Source organism: Heloderma suspectum, chromosome 3 (assembly GCF_057233095.1).
Source record: "Heloderma suspectum isolate Gila_16-S chromosome 3, 16-S_ref, whole genome shotgun sequence".
NCBI classification, from domain to species: Eukaryota; Metazoa; Chordata; class Lepidosauria; order Squamata; family Helodermatidae; genus Heloderma; species Heloderma suspectum.
Window position 1 is genome coordinate 81807421 of NC_139460.1, and position 23444 is coordinate 81830864.

Sequence of the window (23444 nt, forward strand, 5' to 3'; positions counted from 1 at the left end):
CCTAGAACCATGCCCTGGGCAGTTTGGAACTCTGTATCTGTTAAATAGCTCATACTGACCGGGTTCGCATGATTGTGGCATGGTTAACAAGCCACAGTGGCGTGTTAACCCCACCACACATGCCGGTCATGTGCCGGCCAAATTTCCCTAATTGTCTGAACCCAGGCAGCATGGCTTGTTTGGGGTGGGCAGCAACCCTCAAATAACCCGTGGGCTGTTGTTGGGTTATTTGACAGCTGCCCACCTCAGGCAAGCTATGCCACCTGGGTTTGGATCACACAGCCAGCCATACCAGCGAGGTAATTAGGGAAATCTGGCCAGCATGCGCAGTGGGGGAAATAAGCCATCATGGCTTATTTCCCTCAGTGCGATCATGTGAACAGGCCCATTATCTTTTTCGATACTCATTCAAAAACCTGTGTCCTTGAACACTAATTTCCAGTGTAAGATTGGATTGTTAAACCTAAGCCCATCTCTATAAGAATGTATTCAGTTAAATCATATAATTGAGATATTCAGGCTGTAATCCTATACAGACCTATCTGGGAGTAAGTCCCACTGAACTCAACTGGGCTTACTTCTGCATAGATATGCATAGGATTGCACTGTCACTGGTATAGGAAAAAGTTATTTTTATTTATTTATTTCATTTCTATACCGCCCAATAGCCGAAGCTCTCTGGGCGGTTCACAAAAATTAAAACCAAACAACACACAATAAAACAATTTAAAATATATAGAACATTAAAACCACATTATAACAATACAACCACAATAAAACCTAGCAGCAGTGCAAGAGTTATGTGGGTATGAATGATTTCCATGTTCAAGTTGCTAGCATTTGTTTGCAAGCTGTTATTCTAAGGCTGTGCCTGGTACCTGGTTAAAAACACACACACTTCAGAGATGCTAATTTTGCATTTAGTTGTAAGACAGCAATCAATTAAAAATTAATACTTTAGAAACACTTTAAGAAATAGAAAGTATACATTTCCATCTATATCTTTAATGACTTTCCGCCACGCATTAAAAACGTGGTTGTTCAGACAGGCATTTGGGGTGGGTTAGGGTATTTTTAGAAATATGTTTCTAACGTAGAATTTGTTTTAAACTGTGTCTATTATTGTACATCGCCCAGAGTGGCTGGGTGACCAGCCAGATGGGCGATTAATAAATTAATTAAATAAATAAATATCTGCAGAAACGTGGAATAAGTGCTTGTGGGTGAGTACACAAAATGTTGGGGGGTTTTCAAAAAAACCCTTCATGTTTCACCTGGGGGGTGTTTCCACCAGCGATTTACTTGGAGCTGGATGTGTGTTGAGGTCACTAGGGATATACCACATTGTGACCATCTAGCAGCCACCCCAGAGCTTATCAGGGAAAAACCAGATTTCCTGAGGCTGCTTAAAGTCTGATTCTTTTCCTTAAGTTGGGTTCTCCCTGGTATAGTTGTTGTATGCCCCAACCCCCGCATTTAGCCCCGGTATGCTAGCCTTGCCTTTCACCATGACCCCAGTCAAGGGGTGTTTCCTCCCATTGTGCTGAATGAGGCTTGCCCTCTGAATGCCCACAGAAATAAGAGAGAAGCCTGTCAATTGACACGGCACATTTTAAAGCCCAATTTCTTAAGTGCGATTAAGCATGATCTCGAGGCTCTGATTCATTGTCTTAGAAAGTAACTACTACACAAGCTTCCTTATAGAGATCCTGTGCATTAAAATGGGGGCTGGTTTCCCTCTCTTTCCCACAACAAACCCGTTAGTGTCTCCTCAGAAGTAACTTCCATTGTGCTGAATGAGGTCCTGCGGGTTAAAACGGGGGATGGTTTGTGTTGTCCCACCGCCCTTTCCCAGCACGAGCATGTGTGTTTCTACTCAGAAGTAACTCCCATTGTGCTCAGTGAGGGCTGCTCCTGAAATGCAGGTGCATCTGGACTTTCAGGGGAAAGGAGAAAGGGGGGAAGCCCCTCTTAGTGGCTGAGCAGCCCCTGCCAGTCAGATGACATTCACTCCAACCCCCACCCCCACCAGGAAGTATGTTCTGTGAAGCGATTCCAGAGAATCTGCTCATGGAACCGTGCTCATAGCCGATTCCTTTTTTAAAGTCTGGTACTCCTCCATTAGCTTCTCCTTCTGTTGTCGTGGAAACACGGCCCTGATTTCATTGAAGGAGGTCCTCATTAATGGTGAACACTTGGACTTCGCACCTTTTCATTTTGGGCAGAAACTTTCTTCCTTTTCTTTTTCTTGACTTGCATCGTACTCTGTTTTCTCAAAAATATTTCCATCTTTCCTCCTTCTAAACTCTGTTTTATCTTTGCTTCCAGTTCTCTCTCTCACACACGCTTCTCAAATTGGAATATTTTTCTTCTTTACTGCCCAGGTCTACCTTCCTTAAAAACTTTCTTAGCTGTATTTCCTGATTATGTCTCTGTTACCGACAGTTTTGCATGTTTTATCTCACCCTCATGTAAAAATGTAAAAAATATAAAAAGTTTACTCTGCACTCTTTCTCTAGAGAAACACTAGTGGGAAACCTGTTCTGAAAATGTTTCTCTTTAAAATTAAGAAGTATGAACAAAAGTAAGACGGGTGATATCTTATTCACCATGCAGGTTAAAGGATGAACTTGCTTTTGTACAATCCAGCTTCCCTCACTTCAAATGAGCCTATGTACACCAGTTGCTGGGGAATAGGGGTGGGAGGATGCTGTTGCACTCATGTCCTGCTTGTGGTTCCTGATACAGTTGGTTGGCCACTGTGTGACTAGATGCTGGACTAGATGGACCCTTGGTCTGATCCAGCAGGGCTTTTCTTACGTTCTTAAAAAAAAAAATCCTATAACATTAGAAGGAGCCAAAGAAAATACTGTTAAGAATAACTGTCAAGGGCTCCTTGGAGGGCTCTCTCAGTCTCATCCAGTAGCCAAGTCCAGACACAGACAAAGGGATTCTTTTCAAAGCTTTGTTCTTCTTTTACAACTTAACAACTCTACAGGTAGCAACTAGATCTGAGCAGCAGAGTACCTATGCCCTAAGTTGGAACAGTTGGTCCCCATTTGAAAGGGAATTACTGGCAGACCCCTGAACTTAAGGACTAGGGAGAGTCCCTCCCCTCTTCCCTTGGATCCTCTGGGCGCAGCCGTTGTTTGAGCGCCAACCGGGCACTACGCCTCCTTTCCACGCCCTCCATCTGGCCCCGCGCTCTGCATCTGTGTCGCGCGTCCACCAAGACTGCTTCCCGCGCTTGATCACTCCCTGGACTGCTTTCTAATCTAGGAATGCTGGTGGGAGGAATCTCCATCAGCTTCGGGCCCTGGGAAAGAGGAGCGCGCTCCTCTCCCAGGAGCGACTGCTGTTCCTCAGAATCAGAACTACTCTGGGATTCTATGGGCTCAGTGTCCACCCTGACAATAACTCACAGGTTGCATTGGTAACTTTCATTCTTGAAAGCATTAAAAAAGAGTCCTCGATACCTAAATTTCAGGAAAGCTACTGCCTATCCTGCTCTATCTGATGCATAAAGTTCAGGAAAGCCACCGCCTATCCCACTCAATCTGTGGCACAGAATGTCCAAAACAAAGGCATTTCCACTACACATTTGTCATAGCAACATTGTTGATGCTTTTTTAGATCAGGATTTTTAAAAATCCCATCATGCATTGCAGATTTGTGTAAAGTTGTATCTCTTAAAATAAATTTTCTTAGGGGAAAATACCAAGTGGGTATCCTTAGCAATCTGGAGTTGCATTTTATTATTGTTGAAATTTTCCAAAAATACAATGACGGCAACAATATAGATGACCTTTGTGTAAGTTTAAAAGATGACTTATTTCTCAAGCATTGTGCTGTGATTTACAGGGATTAATAATATAAACTAATCCCCGGGCAAGCCCACCCACTAACCCTGGAGTTGCTTTTGTGCTTGACTTCAAACTGTTTAATATAGAAGAAAAGGAGTAGCTATGTCATCCTCCCTATTCTTTTGAACATTTTGCAGCATGGAACTTTGCAGACATTAAACAAGAAATAGGGCTGTGCATGGGGGTAGATTTCAGGAATTTGAGTGATGGAGAACCAGACATATCCCCTGTGCATACAATGGCCGGTATCCAACGGGGCCACTCCGCCACAGCTGTTTCTGTTGCCATTGCTGGCCCCTGCTATTGTGCACGCAGAGCATGAGTACACAGAATGGGGTGGAAAGGCTGTGGCAGGGAAACTGGATAATCTCCTTCAATTACAGATTGGGACACATACAAGGGGTGTGTCCCTCCTGCACCCCCCAATGTTCTTGCTTAATACAATGCCTCTGAGTTCCTTCAAATCCTTCTGTTCCTGAGCATCCAATACTGGTCTTTATGACTGAATAGAAATTACGGTCTTGGTGAGAGTGAGTGAGAGAAGGACTTGTAAATGTTTGGTTATAATTTATTTTGTGTGCTTGGTATTCAGATTTTCCCCACTGCTTGGGCTTTTTGGATTTATCCTTACACCACTATAAACCTAGAGGGCAGTTCTTGTTTTACATTTCGTGCTCAGATATGGACATCTTTGTGCTTCCTGCAGAGTTTGGAGTGACCGACACTAGCCTTTTTATCCCACAACTTAATGGGGCTTCTGCTTCTGGATTTTTTGTGGGATTAAAATGGCTCCTTACACAGGCTGACACACGCTTTTTTCCTTGGGACTTCCTTTGTCTGCAAGTTCTACATGTTTCATTTTACAACCACTAGATGGTGCTGTGTTATAGAGGAACTGCACAATTTCACACAGCCATTAAAGCGGATTAGCATTTATTACTGTATTATCCCTGATCTTTTAAAAACTGGGATAAAGGCCAGAAAGTGCAGGAGACGCTCTGGAGGTTGACGACGTTATGTAAAGGACCCGCAAACTTCCTTGAGTGACCAATCATGAGCATGCAATACAAGCCTCATGTAGAAATTCTCTTTGAAAGGGACACTCATTTAAGACAATTGGAAGCAGTGACTAAGAAGGATTGGGCCCAAGTATCTTAAAGAGGTATGCAGCAAATACTGAACATTTGCACACTTCAGACAGGATGAGAAGCTCATGTATTTGTACTCTGACATCTATATGCAAGGGCAAAATGTAAACTGAGAACTGGCCTACAGAATCATTCTACTTAAGTCAATTCTGAAGGTGTATCAGCTGTTTGTATTGTAAAATCATAATCTATGCCAACTCGGAGCGGAAGCAGTTATCTTGTTTCCTCCCTACAGGGGCATATTTAAGCTGTAAACACAATGCAAGGAAGGGAAGTGACGCAAGGGTAGAATGGAAAAAAGTTATAGGATCCGAGGTTTCATATGTCTACTTTCAGCGTTCCTTTAGAGGTAAGAAAATGCTAAGTTTATATTTTGTGTGTGTGTTTAATTTGGGGGTGTGTCTCCAAACCTTTTTGGGCCCATAGGCACCTTTGGCAATTTGGGGAACTGTCCTGGGCACTACCACAAAATGGCTGCCATAGGGGAGGGGCAACGCAAGTCATAATGGACAAGTAACCTGCTGAGTACAAAGCAGAGGTGGAGTCTGATCCCCAACACACAAAGCAACTCCTTTGAACACCCAGTTTTCTGTGCCAACAGAAACTTATTTTACAGAAGGGAAATGCTTTTTCTCTCCCCCTCTTTCCCTCAGCCAACTACTCCCCATCAGCACATGCCCCTACTCTTCAATGCGAGCACATGAAGAACCACAGCCCTTTCTTTCAGGATCCCTCCAAATTCTCCCTCTCTCTGGCTAAACCCTTTTTTCTCTGCCTCTCTTTCAAACATGCAGCTCTCATCCATTCAGACATATAAGCACATAACCCTCCCTGGGTTGTCCAAGCTGGCTCCACCACTCCTCTGCTGGCTTCCCTGACCACCACTACCAAACTTATTGATTTACCTCTGTCCTCCCTAGCCCTGCCACTGTTTTCTCCAGCCCTTTGCTGCTCTTTGGTCCACCTGCTTACCAGACAGCAGCAAGAGGTGTCCCTTTTCCTCCCGCCCTTTTTTTCTTGGTGGCTGGGCACAGTGCAGAGGACCACCCTGAACAGCCCAAAAACAAACCATTGGTTCTCAAGGTTGTTCAAGAAAAATAAGCCACACTGCATGGTTAACAAGCCATCCTGCAGAAAATGTCCCAGGTTCAGGCAACATGCTAACCCATGGTTTAACAAACAACCCACGGTTAAACAACAACCCACACTCAACCACTGAGTGTGGATTAGCATGCTGTGTGAACCCAGTCATTACATCACTAAAAAAAATTGGGAGGGACCTTTCGCTTTGGCACATGCCAAGGAAGGTGTCCAGGAGCACACCGGTGCTCACAGGCACAACATTGGCTGCTCTCCGTTTAATATGTTGGTGATGGCTTGTTTTCTCCATGTGAATCGTCTGAAGAACAGGATTGCACTCAAAACCAGAGCATGTAGGCTGTACATGGATTTATTTATTGTTACATGCGTATCCCTTTCCTCCAAGGAGCTCAAGGCAAAGTAAATGTCCCCTCCATGTTCTCCTCACAATCACCCTCTGAGGTTGGTAAGGCTGACAAGTACCAACTGGCCCAAGGTCATCCAGCGAGTTTCATGACGGAGGGGGGATCTCCACCTTATCTCCTGGATTGAGCTTGCAGTGCTAGCAACTTTTTGCATGATTGTGGCAGCTGTTAAAAATGCCACCACAATCAATTGTAGGAATGGCTGCTGGCTACCTAGAGTTGGATCTGGCTACAGCTTGTTTTATTCACCTGTTCCTGATTACAAGAGAAATTGTACAGAAAAGATAAGCATGCAGCTAATGTAGGGATGTACGAGAAATCCACAACAGTTTCAAATGAGTTCAGATTTCTATGCATCCGACCTGCGGATGCTGCAGTGGACCAACTGTTTCAGAGACACACGGATTCCGTGGACTTGTGGACTGGTTTTTCACCGGGGGTGGGGGGATTTGTACTAATTTGCATTAGCGCTAATGTGAATTAGCACAAGTAGAACAACATTCTAGTAAAAAAAGATTCCGTCAATGAGTGGACGACTGAAAGTCACCTGACACTCTGTGAAACAGAGACAGAACAGATTTAATGAAATCTGTTCATCCCTAAGCTCATGCATGTGAATCCACCATAAGTGATACTTAAATCAGGGCTCCCCCCACCCCCAAGTGGTCCTCCAATTCAGAGGGGCAACTTTGGGAGAGCCCTCATTGAAGCATCTGTGTCAGGAGGTCATTTATGTATTTTCCCAGGAGAGGGGGGGGGGCGGAACTAGTGGTGGAAGCAGAAAATATTTTGTCCTTGGGGGATGTGGGGGGAAATAGCATTATATGCTAGAAAAGCAAACCACTTTTTTCTAATTCTTGTTTACATTTTTAAAACAAACTAACCTGCCTTCATAGAATTCTTTCCTATCCCTCTCCCTCCCTCTCTCTCAATCTCTATTGTTTTACAGGTAATTTTAAAGGTCGAGCTGAAATATTACATTCAAGCATTCAAATTAAGAATGTGACTAGAAAAGATTCTGGGAAATACCGTTGTGAAATTAGTGCACCTACAGAAAATGGACAAGAAGCAGGAGAAATTGAAATCTTTCTTCAAGTGTTGGGTAGGAATCTAAACAAAATTAGTTGAAATGTAAACTGTATTCAGTAGCTCAGCTACATACATTTCTTTTTAAACTTCATATGCTTTCTGATTACAGGTGGAACACAATCCTATAATATTATTTGTATTTCACTTTATATCCTTGGTACAACTGTTACCTCAAATGAACAAGGTAGCATAGCCCTATACTAACATTATCGCAAATGAGCACATCCAATGGTCAAGGGATAATTTTCATTAAATTAATGGAAGTAAGACCGCAATACAGTCACCACTGGAAGCGTGTTCCAGGGGCCAAAAGATTGTTTGGATCTCCCCCCTCTGAGGGCAGATACGCCTGCCCAGCCCCAGCAGAAACTTCTCCACTTCTTACCTCTCAAACACCGGAGCTCCAACATTGGGAGAGGCTAAAAGGGTGTGTGGCATGGGCAGATTAGGGGAGGCCTTGAATCTGCAGAATCCAAAACTCTCCAGATCCACAGACATGCATCTACCATGGGATGATATTTACACCAGACTTGGAGCTAGCATAGTTTCAATCAGTCAATCAATCAATCAAACAGAACAGCACAGAGAAGGAAGAAAATGCCACTCTTTTCTCACTTCCATCCTGTTCACATGAACCTAGCAGGGCTTTGGAGGTGACTGTTGAACCACCTTCAAATCTTCAATCCGTGCCTGGTAGGATTGCAATGCCCATATATTTTAAAACCAACAAGAAAAATAATTAACAGCTGATTTTAGGCATGTAGTTAAAATAGATAAAAAGATTTTGTACCAATTATATTTTATTTAAAGCTGTGAAAGAAAGTCTGGACAAATGCACATCTCAAAGATTAGTATTTTGTTTGCAACGATCAAAGGATTATATGACACTTGTTTGCTCGTTGTTTAAGAATACTTAGGAACTAATTTCACAAGCTACTTAATGCTGGCTTTCATTCAGCTGCAGTCAAACTGTGCCATTGGTGAGTGAAGTCTACTCTTAAAATATGATACACAAACCACTCAATCCAACTGCCTTCATTAGAGCAATTTGTGAGGAAGTATGTTGGTTTAGGCATATAGTTATTTACCTTTAAATAGGTGTAATTCTCTAGTCCCACCAGCTGCTCCAGTTTGTGAAGTGCCCATCTCAGCTATGACCGGGACAGCAGTGGAACTGCGATGTAAAGAAAATGAAGGTGTTCCTGCTCCAAAGTACAGATGGTACAGGAATGGCATTGTTCTGCTGGAGGACCTAGCATCTGGGAAGGTTAAAAAAGGAAGACTTCCTTACATTATGAATACTACCTCTGGAACCCTGGTAAGTTGACACTTGTTCAATAACACTTAGCGTTTATCCTTTTTACGCGCCTAGAAAAGTCAAAGTTGTACTATGGTAGCACTGAGAAATTCAAAGTAGTATCAGGGTCCTACTATTTTTTATTATTATTATTTTGCATTGCATAGAAATGCAGCAAAGAGGACAACTGTTTCTTTAGACAACTCCCATCACACGGGTCCTCTCATCTTCCAGTATTCAGCACCATTATGATATGGGATTCACCTATACAATAAAATAAATTGGGGATGGATTGACACAAGAATGGAGTAACGTTAAGGAAATGGGATATAAAAGAAAAACAGATATTCACTTATACCATCAAATACCAGCTGGAATAACTAAATATAAGCTATGTTGCTGCAGAAGAAGACACAGGCAAATTCCTTTGTTTTTGATCCAAATGTAGTCTATGCCTACTATGTTATTTTGCTCAAGGTCCACTGAATGACCAGGATTATTTCCAGACCAGGGTCTCCGTCACCATGAGTGAATTGCAGTCTGAGCTCAACAGAAAAGCAGCAAACCTTACACTTCCATTAGTCCTTAGTGTCAGTATTAAAGTCCATTTTGTATTTGCTGGTGTTGTAGTATTTAATTGGAGGAGTACTTTAAGCCAGAGTGAGACTGTTATGTCTTATTAATTTTTATTGAAGTATTGTTATTTTTGTCTCTTCATTTTCACATAGTTAGCACATTTTTTAAAGGAGACTGATTTGCACATGGCAAATGTTTGCAGGTTTCTGAACAAGTCATTTTAATTGTGAGCCAGATCGAAGCACTCAGAAATTGAGTAACATTAGTAGCTAGTGTTCTGCCTTGAAGCAAAGTTCTTTTTACATCCTTGTGTCTGATGAGAAAATGTTCACAAAGGAAACTCATTGGCCTAATTTAATGAATAGATCAGTGACATATCTATTTAGTAATCCCCTCCACGCTTGCTGTGCTATATGCCACTTCTCTGAGTATGTCACGCATTGTAACATCTTAGTTTTGTTTAAGTTTCCTCTGGCAAAAACTGTTAAGTCCAATTATTTCAATTTTAGATCAGATGCCAGATTGGTCAACCATTTTGTATTCTGGAAAATTTTGACATGTTCTAAAAACAATTAATTGTAATACAAAACAAAATTTCAATGTTTTGGAAATGTAATTTCAGCTTTGACCACTCCTTCCCAAGCTTTTTAACAGATAAGTTTGTCTCAATTCTTTTTCTTTTTTTTAACCAGTTATTCAATCCTGTTTCTAAGAATGACACTGGAGAATATTACTGTGAAGCTGACAATAGAATTGGACAGCCTCAGAAATGTCCTGTGAAGCGAATGCAAGTTGGTAAATGTCAAATGCAAATAAAGCCAACAAACCTTCATATGAAAACGTCTTCGTTGTAAGACAAAGTTGGGAAACTACAAGGTTTTAGTTCAGATTCCAAAATCAGATGCAATGATGTGGTGTATGTTTAAAATCCCAATTTAGATACTTTAATAGAGAATGTTTTAAGCAAAAATATAGTTCACATTTTATGTCTTCAAAATGACCAAAATTCCTATAAACTAAATTCATGGAACAATTAATGTCCTTGTGACATACTGCTACTGTCATATTGTATTAAATGCATCAACTTCTGAGTAGAGCTGCAAGAAAGCATGCATAAAGAGCTGTGTTTCTTTATGCATTGGAGTGTGAGTGTCAGTCATAAAGACTGATTCAGGAATGCTTGGAGCTAAGGTGCCACCACCAGCAGGCCCCAAACACAACTGTTCTTTATTCAGTACACACAGAAGTGAAGAACTTAGCAGAAGCTCCACCCACTGTTGCTACTCCCAACTCTACAGCAGCTGCAGAGGTTCAAAAACAATAACTAACCCATAGGAATAGGGCCCAGTCACCTTAAGAGGCAGTTGTGAGGCCTCTATTTCCCATTTTGGGAATACAGTGTTTTGAGCAGGTGATGCTCTGCTCCAGACAGGTCTGGATAATCAGAACCCACTTTAATTTGGTTTCTAAGCTGGTTTTTAGGACAAAAGTCAGCAATCTTCTCTGCAGGTGTATTCCCATTTCTTCAGACTATCAGCAACATTTTATATCGTCAGCAATGATATCCTTCTGGATCACCTGTCTGGGATTGGGTTGGGATTGGGAACATTGACCTTGTGGTTCCACTCCTACCCGGTGGGCAGATCTCAGAAAGTGGTGCTGGGGGCTTGTAGTTCAGTGGCATGTACTATGATATTCCCCATGCTTGGTGACATCAACAAGAAGCCACTGGGAGAGTTCATCCAGAGTTTTGGAGTTGGGTGCCATCAATATGAGGATGACATCCAGCTCTTTCTCTTTTTCATTTAATCCAGGTAAAGCCCTGGATGTCCAGAACAGGTATTGAGCTGGAGGAAGGGCTAATCTTAAACTCAATTAATCCAGACAAAACAGAGATGTTGTTGATTAATGACAAGTTCTGGAGGTGGTGTTCAACTTGTTCAGGATAGGGTTGCACTTTCCCTTTTAAGGACTGGGTTTGCAACTTGAGATGCTTCTAGATGCAGCTTTGCATCCATACCTTGTAATGCCTTTTACCAACTTCAGTTAGTGTGCCAGCAGCGCTCCATGTTAGAGAGAGATGGTCTGGCCATAATTATCCATGCGCTAGTAATAGTCCATCTAAGTTACTTTTGTGTTGTATGTGAGACTGCCTTTGAGAAGCACTCAGAAATTTCAGAACATGAAATGTTGCTACCTAGTGCTGACCACTGTGAACATATTAGTCCAGTTGTTTAAGATATTATTAAACTGGCTCCTGGTTTGTTTCTGAGCTCAATTCAAAATGGTGCTTTTGACCTTTCAAAGTGTCAAACCACATGGGGATACAGTATCTAAAGGACATCATTGTAGTTATTTCTTGGTCTGAAAATAATCCCAGACAGGAAAATTGCTGAACAGTTGATACCTTTGTCTACCCCTGCCTTCTGAAATGAGGAGCACGGCTCCTGGGAGTTGAGCTGAAATTGTGGTCTTCCTATGCATGTTTGCCTACTACCAGCTCCTTTTTCTTTAAGGCAGCGGGCAGAGTTCATCCTCCTCTCATACTTCGTAAGCCATCTCGAGGGTATTTGTGTTGCTGTAAAGCAAGGGTATAAATAAATAAATAGAAGAGTGCTCTAAGATTGTGATTTTTGTGAAATGCTGTGCATTTGCAAAACAATAGGGAAAATGTTGTGTCGAGGCCTGAAAATTGGAGAGGAATTCCCAGGACTATAGAGACAGAGACTTGGGAAAACCTGCGACAGGCCACATCTCAAACATGTTCTAGGGCAGATATGAATGTTTTTCCCTGTTTCCAAATTTTGGATGTAGGTTTAGTCTCAATACTGCAATTATGCAACAACCAAGTCAACTTACAGAGCTAGGTCCCAAGATAACCAGATATTTACTTTCTTTTATCTAGCCTGTACATGCCAGACCACAAGCATGCACTCAGAGGATTATTATTGATTAATTAATTGTCTGGGAGCATCTGATCAGTGCCTGGTTGGAAAGCATCTGGGAAACCAAGTAAAATGCCCTGAGATTTCCATGGAAGAACAGGGCAAACATGTTAAAAATTAATACCTATACCATTTCTAATATTCAAAGTGCCTTATAATCTTTTCCATATTTAGATTTATAACAACCTTGTAAAATAGATCCCTAGTGTTCTTAGTGGTTGTCTCACTGAAGAGAGAGAAAGGACACTGAAAAAGAAATAAGCAGTCTTGGGAAATGCTACTTAGGAACCCCATGACCAAAGTGGAATTTGAACTTGCATTTTCCATACTATATGCAACACTATATTAATACCGATTTCATCTAACATGGCCATTTTGAGAGTGAATAAGTCACTAACTATTGTCTTCTCTCAAGACTGCCAATTTGAAATAATTACTGGTCATTCCCACCCCCAACATTACATTTGATTTGTTTTTACTTTTAGATGACCTTAATGTAAGTGGCATCATAGCTGCAGTGGTAATTGTTGCTTTGATAATGGCTTCCTGTGGCCTTGGCGTATATTATGCACAAAAGAAGGGTTACTTTTCAAGTAAGTAAAACTTCCTCCTTCCCTGAATATCAAAATGTTGCTATGCCTAAATATTGGTGATCTGTGGGATGGGGTCAGCAGAAATCCAGGTTCTTTTAAAGCAAGGCTATCACATCTCTGACAGAAGGGGCAACAGAAAATGAAAGACAAAAATAAGTCTTGAGTAATCGCAGAACTGGCTGGAGGAAAATCTTTCCGGCATACATTGACAGTTAGTAGTGCGTGTTTTTTTTTTTAAAAGAGGACTGATACTAAATAATCATGACTCAGAGAATCCCAAATCTTAATCTAGGGTAAGGACGTTTTAGCAACTATAGGTTGTAGAACATTACCTAAAATTTATCTAGAATTTCTCCTAATGAGTATAGGCTGCTGAATTTTACCTAGATTTTTCACATATTGCTAGATTAGGAACCATTTAAATTTCAGTTACCTGGCTGCGGCCAATTCATGAGTTACTGCACTGCATGGAAAGCTGTTCCCCATGGCCTGGTCCCATGCCAGTTAGTTAATATCTGTATGGAGGATTTATATCAGCAGAGAGAATTATGTAGTTCCTTACCAGAACTGCAAAGGTACCCCTACTTAGAAGAATGGCAGTGTTCACATGGTAAAGAACTTGTCATTTGCCCAGCTATTATTGTTCCTCTATATCTGATGCTACTGGGGCAGTATGGGACTGGAACATAGGACAGGGACTCTCATGCTGCTGAAGTTTCATATGAAGTGGTACTAATATATCTGATTTGCATTTTTGCAAGTTGCCGAACCCTTTAATTATGATAAGCCATAAATGCACAGAATAAACAGCACAGCATCTTTTGGCGTCCTGCTCTTCAGATGGTGGTTTTATCACGTTGTTACCGGTTGTCTCCTTTATAATTTTATAACACATGTATTTCATTTCTCAAAAAGTAAATCAGTACATGTATACAATATTTCAATGAAAGCTGTTTTACATCTTACAAGTTAATTTAATTTGATGTTTAGACAGCAACTTTGAAAATCTTTCAAGAATTTGATTGGCTAGCTCCCTCTGCTGGGCCCAATGAAATTATCTCTCTCACCAAAGAAGCAGTTCACTTTGGACTTTTTGTTGTTCAGTCATTAAGTCGTGTCCGACTCTTCGTGACCCCATGGACCATAGCACGCCAGGCCTTCCTGTCCTGCGCTCTCTCCCAGAGTGTGCTCAAGTTCATTTGGACTTTTTAAGTATCAGCAATAGAACAGATGGCCAGTTGTTGCTCTTTGTGCTATGGATGACTTGTTCTTACAGAAATACTGAGCAAGGAGGAACCAGATGGTAATCTGGTTGAATTGTTGTTAACTTTAAGACAGGACCATTATCCTTCCTGGGAGCAATTAAGAGAAAGTCTAGCATTTTTTAGTCTCACTGAAACTAAGGAATTAAGTTCTTAACACTGTACTTACATACTGGCTATGGCTGTGGGATCTAATCATACATGACTTTCTCTAGACTACATCGATTACTTAAGAATTTCTAGAAAGCTTGCTCATTACTTTGTAACTTTTTGGTTGGTCCTAATACAGGGGCTGCCCTACTGTGAAATTTGGATTTTTTTCCCCTAACGTACCAATATGGTGTCCTGTGTTTGCAATTTCTATAGCACACAGTATAGGAAATGTTTTAGAATCCTTACCCAGTTCATACACACAAGAATCTAGTAAGTGAAGTTGTGGGACCTAGGAGGGAGTGATTTGCCCAGAGCCACCCAATGGGTATCTACTCAACTCCACAACACATCAGGCAGTGTAGTCCAGACCACAGGGTGCACCAAACACAGAGCAGTTACACACTGGATATAAACACATTCTTGTTTCCTATTATAGGGGATAGAGAAAAAACATTTCAGAACCACTGTTCTGGTAAGGTGGCTAATGTGAGGAAAGACTCTGCCTTAAGATGTTTTCAGCTTTTAGCCATCTGATTCATATTAACATATAGCTGAAATCTGATAGGAAATATCTGGAAAAGTAAGTTGCTGGTAGATCAGGAGAGAATACCTGATAATTTTTTTCTGGCAGTTGTTCCAGACTGTTCTAAGTATGAAGTTTGATGACAGTCTTATTGTCTCTTTTCCCTCTTTTTCTAGAAAGAAATTCTTCAGCGTAAGTAATTATTTTTTCCTTCTGCCACTTTTGAACTGCTGAAAAGTTAACTATCATAAAGTTGCATTCTGCTGATTCATGAAAACAATTATTGAGCAGAATTTTTTCTATTAGTCACAATGTTGCATCTCTTAGATTGTAATCTCTAAATTTGGGCACAACTGGAAAAATAGAGCTTTAACTGTTCTTGCTAATATGTTGATTACTAATGTTTTGAAGCATTGAGGTGGTCTTGGAGAACTTTCCACATTATATATTCAGTAGCTCCCTCACTAAAAATGTGTGAGGCAAATGTCTTCCCCTCTCTTCTTCATAGTTTGTGGGTATTGGTCTAAATTTACCTCCCCCGCCCACCAAAACACACAAACCATATTTTACTTGTTAATAATATAAGCTGCTTTTGCCATGAGCATGGCAAGCAGTGCTGCATATATTCTAAAATTCCCATAATATAATTTCTACATAAATGCATGTATGTTTAAATATAGATAGTATGATGTTTAATATCATAGCAATATAAATCCTATTATAATTAAAAACATGGGTTTTTTTGGCATATTGCTATTATGGCCAGAGAAAATGAATCTGAACTAATGTTGGTTACCAGTATGTATTCTCCAGTCACTGAATCAAAGTAGTTTTTTTTAAAATTTTAAACAAATTTACTTGAAAAAAGAATATTTGGAAAACAGGCAAAACAAGTAAGATGTGCGAGGAGCTCATAGAATCACAGAATCATAGAATAGTAGGGTTGGAAGGGCCATCGAGTCCAACCCCCTGCTCAATGCAGGAATCCAAGTCAGAGCATCTCTGACAGATGGCTGTCCAGCCTTGTCTTGAATGCCTCCAGTGTGGGAGAGCCCACCACCTCCCTAGGTAATTGGTTCCATTGTTGTATTGCTCTAACAGTCAGGAAGGTTCTCCTGATGTTCAGCCGGAATCTGGCTTCCTGTAACTTGAGCCCATTATTCTGAGTCTTGCACTCTGGGATGATCGAGAAGAGATCCTGGCCTTCTTCTCTGTGACAACCTTTCAAGTACTTGAACAGCGCTATCATATCTCCCCTCAGTCTTCTTTTCTCAAGGCTAAACATGCCCAGTTCTTTCAGTCTCTCTTCATAGGGCTTTGTTTCCAGTCCCCTGATTTGTTGCCCTCCTCTGAACCCTCTCCAGTTTGTCTGCATCCTTCTTAAAATGTGGTGCCCAGAACTGGACACAGTACTCCAGATGAGGCCTAACCAGTGCTGAGTAGAGGGGAACTAGTACTTCCCGGGATTTGGAAGCTATGCTTCTATGAATGCAGCCCAAAAGAGCATTGGCCTTTTTTGCAGCCACATCACATGGTTGGCTCATATTCAGCTTGTGATCGACAAGAATTCCAAGATCCTTCTCGCTTGTAGTGTTGTTGAGCCACGTATTGCCCATTTTGTAACTGTACATTTGGTTTCTTTTTCCTAGGTGCAGAACTTGGCATTTATCCCTATTCAGTTTCATTCTGTTGTTTTCTGCCCAGCGCTCCAGTCTATCAAGATCACTTTGAATTTTGTTTCTGTCTTCCAAAGTATTAGCTATCCCACCCAATTTTGTGCCATCTGCAAATTTGATCAGCATTCCCTGCACCTCCTCCTCCAAGTCATTAATAAAAATGTTGAAGAGCACTGGGCCCAGGACTAAGTCCTGCTGTACACCACTCGTTACCTCTCCCCAGTTTGAGAAGATCCCATTGATAAGCACTCTTTGAGTCCGATTCTGTAGCCAACTGTGGATCCACTGGATCGTTGTTTCATCTAGCCCAGTTTGAGCTAGTTTGCTCATCAGGATATCATGGGGGACTTTGTCGAAAACTTTGCTGAAGGCGAGGTATATGATGTCTACAGCATTCCCACGGTCCACAAGGGAGGTGATTTGATCAAAAAATGAGATCAGATTCGTCTGGCAGGATTTGTTCTTGACAAATCCATGTTGGCTTTGAGTAATCACTGCATTGTTTTCAAGATAAGTACAGACTGATTGCTTTGTAATCTGCTCCAGAATTTTCCCAGGGATTGATGTCAGACTGACTGGTCTGTAGTTCCCAGGTTCCTCCTTTGTACCCTTTTTGAAGATAGGGACAACATTAGCCCTCCTCCAGTCATCTGGCACTTCACCTGTCCTCCATGATTTCTCAAAGAGAATAGACAGTGGTTCTGAGAGTTCTTCTGCCAGTTCCTTTATTACTCTAGGGTGCCATTCATCTGGCCCTGGAGATTTGAACTCATTCAAAGTAATTAGGTGTTTCTTGACCATATGCCTATCGATCTCAAGCTGCAATCCTGCCCTTTCAGCCTGTACTTTGCCTTTGTCAGGGGGGTCATAGACCCTCTTTTGGGAGAAGACTGAGCCAAAGTAGGAATTGAGCACCTCTGCCTTTTGTCATCTGTTCTCATTTTGCCATCCTTATTTAATAGCTCTTCAGTAAAGGAGATTGTTACCTTGTCATGGTGCTGGAGCTTGAGCACCTCAATGACATCATGAGCTAAACCGTGAAGGGACACCCAAGACAGGAAGGTCATGGCAGAGAGGTCAGACTAAATACAATCCCTGAGGAAGGAAACGGCAACCCACCCATTTCTTGCCATGAAAACTAAATGGATCAATACAACCAGAGATATGTTGCTATACCATCGGAAGATGGGACTCCCAGGTTGGAAGATGGTCAAAATGCTACTGTGGAGGAACAGAGGATAAGTTCAACTAGCCCCAGATGTGATGACGCACCTAGCTCAAAGCTGAAAGGATGGCTAGCAGCCGATGGTGCTGGTGGTGAATGACGAATCCGATGTTCTAAAGATCAACACACCATAGGAACCTGGAATGTAAGATCTATGAGCCAGGGGAAATTGGATGTGGTTATTGGGGAGATGTCAAGATTAAATATAGACATTTTGGATGTCAGTGAACTGAAATGGACTGGAATGGGCCACTTCACATCAAATGACCACCAGATCTACTACTGTGGACAAGAGGACCACAGAAGAAATGGAGTAGCCTTCAGAATTAATAATAAAGTGGCTAAAACAGTGCTTGGATACAATCCAAAAAATGACAGAATGATCTCAATTCGAATTCAGGGTAAGCCATTTAACATCACAGTGATCCAAATATACGCCCCAACCACAGATGCTGAAGAAGCAGAAGTAGATCAGTTCTGTGAGGATCTGCAGCACCTACTGGATAGTATGCCAAACAAAGATGTTATTTTCATTACAGGAGAATGGAATGCTAAGGTGGGTAGTCAAACGATACCTGGAATTACAGGCAAGCATGGTGTGGGAGAACAAAATGAAGCAGGCTGATAGAATGCTGCCAAGACAACTCACTGTGCATAACAAACACTCTCTTCCAACAACCTAAGAGACGACTTTATACATGGACTTCACCAGAAGGTCGACACCGAAATCAGATTGACTACATCCTTTGTAGCCAAAGGTGGCGGACATCTATGCAGTTGGTAAAAACAAGACCTGGAGCTGATTGTAGTTCAGATCACGAACTTCTTATTGCACAATTTAGAATCAGAGTAAAGAGAATAGGGAAGACCCACAGATCAGTTAGATATGAGCTCACTAAAATTCCTAATGAATATGCAGTGGAGGTGAAGAATAGATTTAAGGGACTAGATTTAATAGATAGGGTCCCGGAAGAACTATGGACAGAAGTTCGCAACATTGTTCAGGAGGCGGCAACAAAAAACGTCCCAAAGAAAAAGAAAACCAAGAAGGCAAGATGGCTGTCTGCTGAGACATTGGAAGCAGCCCAAGAAAGAAGGAAAGCAAAAGGCAACAGTGATAGGGGGAGATATGCCCAATTAAATGCCAAATTCCAGAGGTTAGGCAGAAGAGATAAGGAATTATTTTTAAATAAGCAATGCGCGGAAGCGGAAGAAGATAATAGAAAAGGAAGGACAAGAGACCTGTTCCAGAAAATTAGAAACATCGGAGGTAAATTCCGGGCAAAAATGGGTATGATCAAAAACAAAGATGGCAAGGACCTAACAGAAGCAGAAGAGATCAAGAAAAGGTGGCAAGAATATACGGAAGATCTGTATAGGAAGGATGATAATATCGGGGTTAGATTTGACAGTGTGGTCAGTGAGCTAGAGCCAGACATCCTGAAGAGTGAGGTTGAATGGGCCTTAAGAAGCATTGCTAATAACAAGGCAGCAGGAGATGACGGTATCCCAGCTGAACTGTTTAAAATCTTGCAAGATGATGCTGTCAAGATGATGCATGCCATATGCCAGCAAATTTGGAAAACACAAGAATGGCCAACAGATTGAAAAAAATCAACCTATATCCCCATACCAAAAAAGGGAAGCAACAAAGAATGTTCAAACTATCGAACAGTGGCACTTATTTCACATGCCAGTAAGGTAATGCTCAAGATCTTGCAAGGTAGACTCCAGCAATTCATGGAACGAGAATTGCCAGATGTACAAGCTGGGTTTCGAAAAGGCGGAGGAACTAGAGACCAAATTGCCAATATCTGCTGGATAAAGGAGAAAGCCAGGGAGTTTCAGAAAAACATCTATTTCTGTTTTATTGACTATTCTAAAGCCTTTGACTGTGTGGATCATAACAAATTGTGGCAAGTTCTTGGTGGTATGGGGATACCAAGTCATCTTGTCTGCCTCCTGGGGAATCTGTATAACGACCAAGTAGCAACAGTAAGAACAGACCACGGAACAACAGACTAGTTTAAGATTGGGAAAGGAGTACGGCAGGGTTGTATACTCTCACCCTACCTATTCAACCTGTATGCAGAACACATCATGTGACTTGCTGGACTTGATGAATCCAAGGCTGGAGTTAAAATCACTGGAAGAAACATTAACAATCTCAGAGATGCAGGTGATACCACTTTGATGGCTGAAAGCGAAGAGGAGCTGAGGAACCTTATGATGAAGGTGAAAGAAGAAAGTGCAAAAGCTGGGTTGCACTTAAACCTCAAAAAAACCATGATTAGGGCAACCAGCTTGACTGAGAACTGGCAGTGACAGACTTCGTATTTCTAGGCGCAAAGATGACTGCAGACGCTGACTGCAGCCAGGAAATCAGAAGACGTTTACTTCTTGGGAGGAGAGCAATGACAAATCTTGATAAAATAGTTAAGAGCAGAGACATCACACCGACAACAAAGGTCCACATAGTTAAAGCAATGGTATTCCCTGTAGTAACCGATGGCTGCAAGAGCTGGACCATAAGGAAGGCTGAGCGAAGGAAGATAGATGTTTTTGAACTGTGGCGCTGGAGGAAAATTCTGAGAGTGCCTTGGACTGCAAGAAGATCAAACCAGTCCATACTCCAGGAAATCAAGCCAGACTGCTCACTTGAGGGAATGATATTAAAGGCAAAAATGAAGTACTCTGGCCACATAATGAGAAGACAGGATACCCTGGAGAAGATGCTGATGCTAGGGAAAGTGGAAGGCAAAAGGAAGAGGGGCCGACCAAGGGCAAGATGGATGGATGATATTCTGGAGGTGAAGGACTCGACCTTGGGGGAGCTGGGGGTGGCGACGGCTGACAGGAAGCTCTGGTGTGGGCTGGTCCATGAAGTCACGAAGAGTTGGAAGCGACTGACCGAATAAACAACATTTAATAACTGAACCACCATTTCTTTCCTGTCTTTTACTATGCACATAGCTGAAGAAAGCCTTTTTGTTGCTTTTAGCATCCCTCACTAACCTTAGCTTGTTCTCAGCTTTAGCCTTCCTGATGCCATCCCTGCAATTCTGTGCTACCTGCCTGTACTCTTCCTTTGTTACTTGGCCTTCTTTCCACTTCCTATATGTGTCCTTTTTTGTTTTCAGGTCATCTCTTAAGCTTTTTGTGAAGCCACATTGGCTTAGTCTGTTGTCTTCCACCTTTTCTTCTTGACCGAATGGTTTGTAATTGTGCCTTGAGAATTTCCTTTTTTAAAAGCTCCCACCCATCTTGGACTCCTTTTCTTGTTAAGTCGCTTGCCATGGGACCTTACTGATCATTGTTCTGAGTTTATTTAAATCAGCTTTTCTAAAATCCAGGGTACGTGTTTGACTACACTCAGCTTTTGCTTCTCTTAGAACCAAGAACTCAAAGTATAACATGGTCGCTTCCCCCCAGAGTTCCTGTAACTGCTACTTTATCCACTAAGTCATCTCTGTTGGTTAGGATCAAGTCAAGGATAACCAATCCTCTAGTTCCTTCCTCTACTTTCTGTAGGAGGAAGTTATCCACCACACAAGTCAGGAATTTCCTGGAGGGGCCATGTTTTGCAGAATTTGTCTCCCAACAAATATCGGGGAAATTGAAGTCCCCCATTACTACTGCATCATGCTTCCTTGAAACACTGGCTATTTGCTTTTCAAAAGTTTCATCCTCATCTTCTCCTTGATTGGGTGGCCGGTAGTAGACTCCAACCACCAGGTTCCTTTTATTCTTTGCTCCATGTATTTTGATCCAGATGCTCTTGGTGGGGCTACCAAGCTCCTCCTCCTGTATTTCTGTGCAGGGATATGTATTTTTCACATACAGTGCAACCCCACCTCCCTTTCTGTTCCTCCTGTTCTTTTTGAACAGGTTATATCCTTCAATTGCTGTATTCCAGTCATGAGAGTCATCCCACCAAGTCTCAGTTACACCTATCAAGTCATAATTTCCCTCTTAGGAGTTCAAGTTCGTTGTTTGTTTCCTATACTCTGGGCAACTATTAGCTAACTATTTGCTTAGAACTGCCCAGATATAACAGTTCACATTCCAACTTTTGTTTCACTAGCAGGAAGAAGAGTTCTAAGTACAAAACTACAGAAAGTGAAAAGGTGAGTATTCTGCATCCACAGTAGTAGCAGGGCTAGTCCACCTATTGCACTTTTTTTCAAGGAGAAGTATACACTTGCCCTGTTACTCAGCTATTAGCTTTTTACATTACAGCAGAGGAATGGTGCACTTGCCACATTCCAGCAGTCTCATTAAGTATAGAGCCAGTTCACATGACACAACAGCCCATTGTGGGTTAATTTATCCTCAAGGAACTGCAGCATGTGCTAGCTGCCATTATGAATATGGAAACTCTGACTACCGTTGCACACCTGGCCTGGGGGTGTTATTTGAGGGTTAAGCAACCCTCCCATAACCTAAAACAGTGGGTTATGCGAGTGTTGTTTAACCCTCAAATAATTCCACCCCGGCTGGGCTTGCACGACACAGCAAGGCACCCCTCAGTCAGGGTTGCATATTCATAATGGCGGCTGGCATGTGCTCCTCAAAGGTAAATTAACCCACAGTGGGCTGTCATGATGTGCAAACCAGGTCAATGTGAATGTGAGTGCCAGCGCTCAGGAAGATTTGTCTCAGTCAAGGAGCAAGTGCATACATTTCCACATCCATAGCCTTATCCAGGTGATGACTGCCCCTTTCACTCACATCATCTATCATCCACTTGTACGAACAATTTAACATGCAACCCAGTGATAGATCACAGTGACAGCAATTTCATTCACATTTGCAACATTGTGTGTAAGAGATGGTCCACAGCTAGAAATTAGATGATTCCCTCCAGCCCTTCACATGACCCCTCTCAAATACAGGATCACACAGAGAAAATTAAATGTGATGCCAGCTATATATGGAAATACCCTGTAGCTTTCTCCATCATCATGATGACTCAAATTGCTGCCAAAATAGCAATGGGCACAGTCCAGTTCATGCCTGTACTTCTCTACGTGACTCCATTGTTCAAATGTGATTGTATGTGGGGGTGGGGAAGTGTGTGGTTCACATGTATGAACCAGGCTGGAGGGTCCTAAATGAATGTAAAACGAAGCTCAGGAACCATCCGAATTGGCTGTTAATGCTGTGACATGACAGAATCCTCTGCTTGGTAGAAGGAAACAATGGTGCATTCAGCCATAGCAGTAAAACCAGGAGTATGGTCCTTCATTATAAAAGAAAGCCCAAAGAATGTAGTAAGAGATACGACCTGCTCTCAGTACTCACTGCATAGTTAAATATTTGCTCCTGCATCATCAGTTACACTATCACAGCTGTAAGGATTCTATATTTGTTGCTGTCTTTAAAGCATCAAAAGAAACTTTTTGGTGAGTTATGTTTTTTCCAAAAATATGCGAACGAAACATACTGTGATGCTACAGCATATACCTCTCAAGTGTTGTGGGTACTTTAATGGTTATTGGTTGTTCACTGATATTGGTGCAAGACCTTCTACTGAAAATGGCTGAATTATTTTAATAGTTATTCTCTTGTCTATTCCCCTCTCCTTAG

The 23444-nt window shown here is 41.8% G+C and overlaps 1 protein-coding gene across 3 annotated transcripts in view; it reads left to right on the top strand.

Moving 5' to 3' along the window:
- The window catches only part of JAM2 (junctional adhesion molecule 2), a 45778-nt gene that overhangs the window by 20555 nt on the left and 1779 nt on the right, over positions 1–23444 (top strand). The window contains exons 3-9 of one of the 3 annotated variants that reach the window (XM_084843546.1): positions 5247–5360; positions 7466–7618; positions 8718–8923; positions 10171–10273; positions 12909–13016; positions 15131–15146; positions 21940–21982. In XM_084843546.1, coding sequence (XP_084699672.1) covers positions 5247–5360; positions 7466–7618; positions 8718–8923; positions 10171–10273; positions 12909–13016; positions 15131–15146; positions 21940–21982 — 743 coding nt within the window. Of the gene's footprint in view, positions 1–5246; positions 5361–7465; positions 7619–8717; positions 8924–10170; positions 10274–12908; positions 13021–15130; positions 15147–21939; positions 21983–23444 lie in introns of all 3 variants that reach the window. The other 2 variants (XM_084843547.1, XM_084843548.1) reach the window with 2 other exon arrangements.